The following is an 11,235-nucleotide window of genomic DNA, read 5'->3' as shown; positions in this document are numbered from 1 at the left end:
GGCTGAAGGGGCAGACAAGAGTCTATTACCATGTGAACAGAGGGGTTGGAGAGTAAAGACATTGCTCAGGTATACTACGGTCTGAGAACCTGGTAAGTGTCTACATTTATAGAGAAAGCCATGTTGTAACCTGAAGCAAAACATTGAGGGAGGGGAGGCTTTGAAAGCAAGGAGAACAATTTTGAACTGGCTCCTAAAATGAAAGCTGATAGACCAATGATGGGATGGGGTGATGTGGTTGTACAGTTCTGTACATGCACGAAAAACCATTGTGATAGTTAGTGGCAATTGTAATCTATTATGGTCTCTATTGTTTTACTTTGCAGACACTATTTATCTGTACGTGAGTGGCATGGAATCAAATCACAGCACTTTGCCCCAAGATGACCGTCTTCGTCATTACCTGCAGGATGAAGACCCCTTTGCCTCAAAACTGTCTAGGGAAGCTGACTTAGTAGCTGGATTTTATTTAACAGTAATTGGTAAGGCTCTTTAATTATCTTATTATAATGGTGTTGCAAGTCACTAAATGATCTCTCAGGCACCCACCAAGAAGACTGCAACCAGTCATGTTTGTGGTGCGCCAGATAATACAAAGAAGGACGTGGTGGGGAACTTAAATCATAGAAACTTAGGTAGTGCCACACAGATCCATCTAGTCCAGTATCCTATCTGTGACAGTGATCAACACCAGATGTGTCAGAGGAAAGTAGAAGAGCCCTTAAAGGACAATTATTTGGTAAACTGATCATACTTCTGGGACAGTTAATGGCTAGCTTATGACCATAAGGTATAGGGAGTTTATACGCTTTTTATTTTTTAAAAAGTCTATCTAATATAACTATATAAATAATTAAAATAGGCACAAACACCCAATCATATTTCAGACTTCCTTTGCTCTGGGCCACAGTGTACAGCATGTCAAAGAATTCCATGTGTTGAGGAATTACATTCATACACATATGGGTTTTCCACCTATTGTCTTTCATAGCTACTTCCTAACTATCAGGATGGTTAAATACCGGAATAAGTTGCCTATGGAGGTTGTGGAATCTCCATCAGTGGAAATATTTAAGAGAGGTAGGACCCCCATCTGCCAGGGAAGATCTGGAAGGTGTGTGGTTCTGCCAAGAGGACAGGAGATTGGACTTGATGATCTCTCAAGGCCTCTTCCTATTCTATGATTCTATATTCCATTTTTCTATTTAGTATTGCACATAAAACAAGGAGCTCCCACTTCACCTTCTTTATAACCATTCACAGTTTCATATACCTTTTCAGACCCACTCCTATTTGTCTTCTCCCAAAACAATCTTGATATTTCAATTTCTTCTGTCATGAAAATCTCTTCAAGATCTGAGTAACAGTTGTTGCCTTTCTTGGGTCCCCTTCTTCATGTTGTTACTACTACAATGTTACTATAGGAGAGTATGCTCACATGGAGTACTGTGCTCAAGACAGGTCTATTGGTTTCAGTAAATAAACCCATCTGAACCAGGAAGAATACACCATGGATTTACACTGTGATATTGCACTTTTGGCAGCAGTCTTTTTCCACTCTATGGCTATGTCTACACATGCACGCTACATCGAAATAAGCTATTTTGATGAATAACGTCTACACGTCCTCCAGGGCTGGCAACGTCGACATTCAACTTCGACGTTGGGCAGCACCACATCGAAATAGGCGCTGCGAGGGAACGTCTACACACCAAAGTAGCACACATCGAAATAAGGGTGCCAGGAACAGCTGCAGACAGGGTCACAGGGCGGACTCAACAGCGAGCCGCTCCCTTAAAGGGCCCCTCCCAGACACAGTTGCACTAAACAACACAAGATCCACAGAGCTGACAACTGGTTGCAGACCCTGTGCATGCAGCATGGATCCCCAGCTGCGGCAGCAGCAGCCAGAAGCCCTGGGCTAAGGGCTGCTGCACACGGTGACCATAGAGCCCCGCAGGGGCTGGAGAGGGAGCGTCTCTCAACCTCTCAGCTGATGGCTGCCATGGCGGACCCCGCTATTTCGATGTTGCAGGACGCAGATTGGCTACACGTGCCTTACTTCGACGTTCAACTTCGAAGTAGGGCGCTATTCCCATCCCCTCATGGGGTTAGCGACTTTGACGTCTCACCGCCTAACGTCGATTTCAACTTCGAAATAGCGCTCGCCACGTGTAGATGTGACGGGCACTATTTCGAAGTTGGCGCCGCTACTTTGAAGTAGCGTGCACGTGTAGAGGCGGCCTATGTATCCTAGGTTACATCTGTACTAGCCCAAATCTTTGAAATTGCCATGCAAATGGCCATTTTGAAGATTGCTAATGAGGCCTTCAAATACATATTTGGCATCTCACTAGCATGCCACCTGCCGTGGCTCTTTGAAATTGCCACTTTTTCTGCCACGCGGCTCATTCAGACAGGGCTCCTTTTTGAAAGGATGCTGGGAACTTCGAAATCCCCTTACTCCTATCTGCTGAGAGGAATAAGGGGATTTCGAAGTTGGCTTTAGTGATTTGTTTGTTTCTTTCCTTCCTCATGCACTTTTTTTTTCTAATGCTACGTAAACAGATGTGCTTACTGAGTTGTCCAAAATTGCCCTCAGTTCTTTTTCTCGAGTAAGTTATATTTAGTGAGATCCCAGCAACCATGTAGGAGTAGTTGAAAGTATTCCTTCCAAAAGACATTGCCTAACCTTTTTAAAATTATTGTATTTAATGTAAACTTCAATCTATAATCTTTAGAAGGAAGATCTCTTGCAGGCTCTAAGAAGCTTTGAGAAATAATTGAAAAATACAATACAATGAACAGAAAGAAAAGCAGTAGCAAACTTTCATTGAAAAAAAAATAAATCAGGCCACATAACCAGAATTTTCCCACCTCCAGTCCCACAAACCCTAATCCTCTACAAATAAAACTTCAGTAGATCCCCTGAAAGTGGGTCCCCACAAATTTGGCCTTTGCACATCATACATGAGTGGGTGCACTCTTACCAAGATGTATAGAGGCCAAGAGAAGTGAGGGAGTCTTTATAAGTGGCCTCCATGAAGAAGCAGAGCACTGTATCTTCAGTATCTGTAGGGAATTACTGATACTAAAGTAACCACGTCACCTGATAATTGGGATATTAAGCAAGAAACACTTGGCTGGATGGTCACTTTGCTTGGGAATGAATGGATACAAATCAGACACTGGGAATCTGAATGCACATGGCCTATCGGTGGGCATTTCAATGGAGCAGGCCATAGCATCCGGGACCTGAGGGCCTGCATCCTAGAACAAAGAGACTTTAGAACAAGATTGCACAGGGAGACGTCTGAATTGGAGTTTATTCTTGGGTTTGACATTTCATGGCTTGGTCTCAATGAAGATCTATGAAGTGATGTCAGGCAACTCACTTAACTTAATAGACACTTGCAGTAAGTAATTTCTTCTCCCTCTTCCCCTTTTCCTTCTGTCCTGTGTAGCTGATTTGTTGGTTTTCATTTCATTTCTGTCTTTCTGTTAAATTCTCGTCATGTCAGTTTACTTTTAACAGAATTCCAGATCTAAAGAAGTGGGTCTGTTCCATGAAATCTCATCACCTAATCAATCATTTTGTTAGTCTTCAAAGTCCTACAACCATAGAATCATAGAACAATAGAGCTAAAAGAGACCTAGAAAAGCCATTGAGTCCAGCCCCCTGCTCTGAGCAGGACCAAACCCATCAGATCAGCCCAGCCAGGGCTTTGTCAAGGTGAGGCTTAAACACCTCCAGGGATGGAGACTCCACTACTTCCCTGGGTAGACCATTCCAATGCTTCACCACCCTCCTAGTGAAAAAGTTTTCCCTACTGTTCAACCTGGACCTTCCCAACTGCAACTTGAGACCATTGTTCCATGTTCTGCCATCCTTGACCACTGTGAACAGTCTCTCTCCAGCCTCTTTGCAACCTCCCTTCAGTAAATTGAAGGCTGTTATCAAGTCCCCCCTCAGTCTTCTCTTCTCTTCTCTTCTGCAGACTAAACAGTCCCAATTCCCTCAACCATTCTTCATAAGTCATACACTCCAGCCCCCTAATTATTTTGGTTGCCCTCTTCTGGATCCTCTCCAGTGTATCCACATTCTTCCTACAACTGGGGGCCCAGAGCTGGACACATTACTCCAGATGCGGCCTCACCAAAGCCAAATAAAGAGGAACAATCACTTCTTTGGATCTACTGGCAATGCTCCTCTTGATGCAACCTAATATGCCATTAGCTTTCTTGGCTACAATGGCACACTGTTAACTCATGTCCAGCTTCTTGTCCACGACAACTCCCAGGTCCTTTTCTGCAGAACTACTACTGAGCCAGTCGGACCCCAGCCTGTAACAATGCTTGGGATTCTTCTGGCCCAAGTGCAGGACTCTGCACTAGTCCTTATTGAACCTCATGAGATTTCCTGCAGCCCAGTCTTCTGATTTGTCTAAGTCACTCTGGACCCTATGCCTACCCTCCAGTGTCTCTACCTCTCCCCCTAGGTTAGTGTCATCCGCAAACTTGCCGAGGGTGCAATCCAACCCCTCATCCAGGTCATTGATAAATATGTTAAACAGAACAGGACCCAGAACCAAACCTTGGGGCACTCCACTAGAAACCGACCACCATCCCGACATTGAGCCGTTGATCACTACCCTCTGGGCCCAACCTTCAAGCCAGCTTTCTATCCATCTTACCATCCATTTATCCAATCCACATTCCTTCAACTTGCTGACAAGAATATTGTGGGAGACCATATCAAAAGTTTCGCTAGAGTCAAGATAAATCACATTCATTGATTTCCCCCTATCCACAGAGCCAGTTATCTCATCGTAGAAACTAATCAGATTGGTCAGGCATGACTTGCCCTTCATGAATCCATGCTGGCTATTCCTGATCACTCTCCCCTCCTCCATGTACCTCAAAATGACTTCCTTGAGGAGCCCCTCCATGATTTTTCTAGAGACTGATGTAGGACTGACCGGCCTATAGTTGCTTGGATCATCCTTCTTCCCTTTTTTAAAGATGGGCACTGCATTTGCCTTTTTCCAGTCATCCGGGATCTGGCCTGATCTCCACGACTTTTCAAGGCCAAGGGCTCATCAACAACATACGCCAACTCCCTCAGAACCCTAGGATGAATTAGGTCCAGGCCCATGGATTTGTGTACGTTTAGCTTTTTTAGATTGCTCCTAACCTGTTCTTTCCCCACCAAAGGCTGTCCATCTTCATCCCACAATGCATCACTTATCACATTAGTCCAGGAGCTGTCCTTGTTTGTGAAGACAGAGGCAAAGAAAGCATTAAGTGCTTCAGCTTTCTCTACGTCAGCTGTCACTGGGTTACCTCCCTCATCCACTAGGGGCCCCACACCCTCTCTGATCACCTTCTTTTTGTTAACATGCCTGTAGAAACTTTTCTTGTTATCCTTCACATTCCCCATGAGTCACAATTCCAGTTGCGCTTTTGTCTTCCTGATAACGGCCCTACGTTCTTGAGCTATACCTTTATATCCCACCGTAGACATCTGTCCAAGTTTCCACTTTTTGTAAGCTCCCTTTGTGTGCTTAATTTTTCCAAGGATTTCCCCGTTAAGCCAGTCTGGTCTCCTACCATATTTACTTTTCTTGCTGCACATCAGGACGCTTTCTTTCTGCACCTTCAATAGGGCTTCCTTAAAATACTGACAATTTTCCTGGACTCCTTTTCCCTTCATGGTAGCATCCCAGGGGATTCTGCCCTTCAGGTTCCTGAAGGAGTCAGTCTGCTTTTTTGAAGTCCAAGTGTATAATTTGCTGCTCTCTTTCCTTCCTTTGGTCAGGATCCTGAAGTCTACAATCTCACGATCACTGCTTCCCAGGTTGTCACCCACCTCTACCTTCTCTATTAGTTCCTCCCTGTTTGTAAGCAGCAGGTCGAGCCACGCACAACCTCTGGTCGGGTCCTTCAGCACTTGTACTAAGAAGTGATCCCCAACTTTCTTCAGAAATTTCCTGGACTGCTTGTGTACCGCCATATTGGTCTCCCAACAGATGTCAGGGTAACTGAAGTCCCTCATGATAATGAGAGCCCGTGATCCGGAAACTTCTAGAGGTGGTGGATTCTCCGTCCTTTGAGGTTTTTAAGTCCTGGCTAGGCAAGGTCCTGGCTGGGATGACTTAGTAGGGGTTGATCCTGCTTGAAGCAGGGCGCTGGACTAGATGACCTCCTGAGGTCCCTTCCAGCCCTATGATTCTGTGATTCTGTAGTTCAATGGCTCTCAACATGCCCATTATATAAATTGTTCCAGCACACTTGATCTCTGTTGGTTGATTGTTTCTTTGTTCATGTTGAATGTAAGTATCATGGGAGATCATGGATTCTGGGAGAGGAAATGAACAGTTCACAGGTAGCATTGGAGGCTATTTGCATCTTGCTAGCTTTTAAATCGGATTACTTAGAAAAGGGTAGCTAGATACAGGATAATACATTGTGAGGTTTCTAGCATCAGTGATTGGTCTCTTTAGTGCTGGTGGGACTACTGTATGTTTTTAGGGAGTGTGGCAGGTTCCTCTCTATACAAGACATGCTGATAGTCTCTATTAGTACTATCTCTGTTGTTTTTAATTCTTCTACTGCACAGGAGAGGCAAGAATCAGAATGAAGAGGGTGATTCTGGTTCCTGTTGGTGTTTGAATGGCTTTTGTTTCCTTGAATGGGCCAGATTTTGGCAGATGGGCAATGTGATTCTGGTTCTGTGACTGGCTTGTTACCTTTGATGGCCCATGAAGCTGTAGGGTGCGGGAAGAGTTTGTAATGGTCTCATGAGAGCAGATCGACCCCTCTGTGAATCCTCAGGAGAATCTAAACAGACCACTCTGTGCAAGGTGAAAGCTGCAAAACTAACTCCCATGGGAACAGCTGCAGAACAAGCCGCGCTTGCCAAGATTTCAAGGCTACGCTGGCAGTAGGCCACAAGAGATAGTGATAAGAAATGCATAGGCAATTTTAGGCAATCTTATGTTAATGAGTTGAGCTTTATCAGCTAGTGTTAGGAGGCCTGTTATGGAGCCTCTCCCCAAGCGAAGCTCCGGCGCGTCGGGTTTTCCCCCACAGGTGACTGCGGCGTCTCCGGGGCTCCCGTCGCGGGTGTCACGCACTTTCAATAAACCAAATATAGCACTCGCCTTCTGGGTGCAGCCTCGTCTCTGGGGAACCCGAGCCTGGTTGGCTACAGAAGCCATCTCAGATGTGAGAGATTCTATTGGTGAAACAAGATTGCAATTCCTCACCGCCAGAGGTGCTGTATTCTGTGACTGAATGGAGACACTTTGGGCATGCAAAGCTACTTATGGTCTGCTAGACTTTGCTGTCTCTTTAGTTGAGGACTGTTGAACTCTTTGTGCTTTGTTCATGAAAATGGTACAAGTTTGTGAAACTTCTTGGTGGTTTTGTGAAACCAGCATGTAAGGTTTCTTCTTTCATGATCTTCTGTCAGAGGAGGTGTACAGTCCATCTCTCTGAAAGATTAGCTAGAGGCCTCCCATGTAAGAGATCACCTTCCCCCGCAGCTATGAATAACAGTGGAATTAAGATGATGGTAGGGCAGCAGCTCCATCCCAAGGCCCTAGTGTGATCAGCTGGTGAGCAGAGAAAGACAAAAATAGCTTTTATGAATAGTATAAGATCCCACTCACTGAGCAAACCCCAGAGGAAAATTGTAATTAGATTCTGCGCTTTGTCAGTCATACACAATAAAATAGATCTAAAGGTCACCACAGGACTTTCCCTCATGTGATATTAAGTAACTGATGTAATTTCAGAGACATATTCCCCTAACTCTTACTATTATGGTGTTTAGTGAAATTAAACAAAGTTCTAGTTACATTCTTTGTGGTTGAGACAAGGACAATGAATGTCATTAGTATGTTGCACACACACCCGCAGGAGAAAAGGGGTAGCAAGGATTAAAGGATGAAGAGAAAGGAAAGACTTATTGCCTGAACTAAATTGTTATTCTAACAATTTATAGGCTGTGTCTACATTACCACCTTCCTTTGAAGGAAAGGATGGTAATGAGGCTGTTCGGAGTTTACTAATGAAGTGCTGCTGTACATAGGCAGCACTTCATTAAGCAAATTGCCCCCCACGGCAACTCCAAAGTTTTAAACTTCGAAGTACCGGCACACAGCTAGCTGCGGTGCACCCACCAGTACCTCGAAGTTTTGAGAAGTAAGGGGACTTTGAAGATACCCCGGCACTTCAAGATACAGGGTGCGCTGCAGCTAGATGTGTGCAGGTACTTCGAAGTTTAAAACTTTGGAGTAGCCGCGAGGGGCAATTTGCTTAATGAAGTGCTGCCTATGCACGGCAGCGCTTCCTTAGTAAACTCCAACCAGCCTCATTACCATCCTTCCTTTGAAGGAAGGGGTGGTAATGTAGACACAGCCATAGTGAGGCTCAAATGCTATTGATAGTTGACATCTGCCCAGAGGTGTTCCATCCAATGTGAGGGAAGGGATTCCTATCTCTGGTTTTATCTACATAAGCAAATTATATAGACCAGAGTTGTGGAATTAATTGCTCTTTTTTTTTTTTTTGAGTCTGTGGGGAGGTGGGGAGAGCTGGTTCACTGGCAGTTCTGAAAAAAAAAATTGACTGGAGTCAAACCAAATCCAAAACCTGAAAAATGTCAGTGAGTCAAAAATTCATTTGGGGTCAAATGAACCATATTTTATTTAATCTTAAATGGATTTTTTAGGCAGCACTGGAGGAAGGGACATGAGGTAGCCTTCCCTATAACTGTTAGCCCATTGGTTAGGGCACACAACTGTGCTAAGCGGACACTGGGATTCAATTCTTCCATCTAAAGCAAACTTGGGTTTCCCATATTGCAGGGTGCTGACCTAGCTCCCGGATTATGTGATCCTCTTGGATGGAGCCCTTGTCATTTCTCTTCTTGAAGCTGATCCACTTCATATAAATAATTTAACAGCCAGTGGAACAAGGAGTTGAGCACTCATTCGTTGCCCTGTTCTGTCCATTTCAGGGAAGAAAGTAGATTCTGGGAATTAGCAGAGTGCTCTGCACTGAGCCTGGTGCCCTAAGCAAGGGGCTGTTGGTTCTAGGCCCCTGGGAGAGGCTCAGCCTGTGTGGAAAGGGCTGGGCTGTGGTAGACCCCCCCTCCCAAGTCAGTATTTTATGGCCTGGGGCTGCAGCAATGGAAGCTGCGAGCCCTCGGGTTCCAGTAGCAATTTGAAGGGCCCAGGGCTTCCAGCTGCTGCTCTGGCAGCTGGAGGTCCTGAGCTTTTTAAATCCCCACACCCCATGGCAGCCGCCCCTTTTGCTTCTCCCCTCTGGGCAGTCCTGCTAGTTAGGTCTTGGCAGGGTTGCCATGGCAGTGCTTTAATGTTGCTTCTCTTTTTGCCCCCGCAGTGAAGCGCTGCCACAGCAGTGAAACTGGACCCCAACCATCAGGGCCATGTACAGACTGGTCCGGCAGCCACCTTTTAGTGAAGCACTGCACTGGCCTATTTGCATCTCTGGTCCATTCCCTCCAAATCTTCTGGCAGTGACCTCTGTCAGAAGGCAGGATACCAGGCTAGCTCGGCCACTGTTCTGACCCGGGTTGGCCGTTCTTATGTTGTGACTAGATGAGTGCCATAACCACCAGCCCATAGTCTCAATTGCTTGCCATTGTCAGAGACTAAATTACTTGAGCAGGAGGGTTAGAGAAGGGCACTTAGTCCAGGACAACTGGGGTAGGGAAGTAGGACCAGACCCAGATACAGAGAGTAAAGTACTCTGCATCAAGCTACTATATCATCTACCCATTATCTGTGGGGTCTGCCTCTCTTATTCAAACCATCCTTTATACCAGATACCAAGGTCTTGATTTTTCGTTTGTCATTCTTTCTTCAAATATGCCTGAATAGCTGTAACTTGTATTGTATAACCTTCTGCAGCAGGTTCTGCTTTGGCTGTATCTTCCTATATAGTTCCTCATTGGTGACCTTCTGCATCCATCCTATTCTCAGGATCTTTCTATAACAACTCCTCTCAAACGCCAATATTCTTCTCTTTGACTCTTTCATTATCACCCATGTCTCACATCCATACAACACGCTGCTGAATACACACATTTTGAAGATGCTCAGCTTCGTTCCTAAGCTAATCACTTTACTTTTCCAGATCTTATCCACCACCTTCAAACTTGGTCTTGCTTTCGCTATTCTAGTCTTTATTTCCTTCTTACAGTCTAGATCATAAGTTATGTTGCTCCTCAGATATATAAACTTCTTTACGTTCTCTTGTTCAATCCCATCTACATTGATCTTCCTTCCTATTTCCTTATCTCCAAATACCATTATTTTTGTTTTACCGATGTTCATAATCAGTCTGTACTGTTTCCCTTCCTCATTTAGCACTGCACCATTTTCGCTAGCTTCTCCTCATCTTCCTCAATGATAAGTATATCATCTGTGCACCTCATGTTGTTAATTCTTTACCCATGAACAGATATCCCTCTACTTCTTCCTTGATTTTGTCCATTGTTCTCTCTAGAGGCATGATGAAGATACCCAGCGGTAGCTGATCTCCTTGTCTCATACCTCTACTCATTCTAAACCAACTTCCCATCTCCCCACACATTCTCACTGCTGCCTCTGCGTTGCTATTGATATCCTTCAATGATAGTATCAGTCTGCTATCCACTCCACACCAGTACAGCACTGCCCAAGTCACTTCCTGATCTATGCTCTCAAATGCCTTCTGAAAATTGATGAAGCAAGTGGAGATAGTCTTGTTTGTTCATCATGCTTTCTCCGCTGTCAATCTTAGTTCCAATATCTGCTGTATGGTGCTTCCTTCTTTCCTGAACCCTGCTTATCTGTCTGCTAGATGTTCTTCTATCTGCGATCTTAGTCTCTCCATCAGTATCATCATCAGCACTTTGACTAGATCACTTGTTAGGGCAAGTGTTTTGTAGTTCTTGCACTCTAATATACTTCCTTTCATCTATATTGAAACAAAAAAAGCAGTCAAGTAGCACTTTAAAAACTAACATAAGAATTTATTAGGTGAGCTTTCGTGGGACAGACCCATTTCTTCAGGATCTGTCCCTTGAAAGCTTACCTAATAAATTCTTTTGTTAGTCTTTAAACTGCTACTTGACTGCTTTTTTGTTTTTATAGTATATAGACGAACATAGCTCCTTCTCTGTTACTTTCATGTAAAAGGTGACTAGCACGAATATTGTCT

At 44.5% G+C, this 11,235-nt stretch overlaps 1 protein-coding gene across 1 annotated transcript in view; it reads left to right on the top strand.

Moving 5' to 3' along the window:
• Positions 1-316: 316 nt before the first annotated feature.
• The window catches only part of OPN5 (opsin 5), a 28,534-nt gene continuing 17,615 nt past the window's right edge, over positions 317-11,235 (top strand). The window contains exon 1 of the mRNA XM_074988998.1: positions 317-482. Within this exon, the coding sequence (XP_074845099.1) occupies positions 353-482 (130 nt within the window). The 5' untranslated portion in view covers positions 317-352. The remainder of the gene's footprint in view (positions 483-11,235) is intronic.

Source organism: Carettochelys insculpta, chromosome 3 (genome assembly GCF_033958435.1).
Source record: "Carettochelys insculpta isolate YL-2023 chromosome 3, ASM3395843v1, whole genome shotgun sequence".
NCBI lineage: Eukaryota > Metazoa > Chordata > Testudines > Carettochelyidae > Carettochelys > Carettochelys insculpta.
Note: the sequence above shows the minus strand (reverse complement) of the source record. Positions and strands in the feature narration are given on the sequence as shown.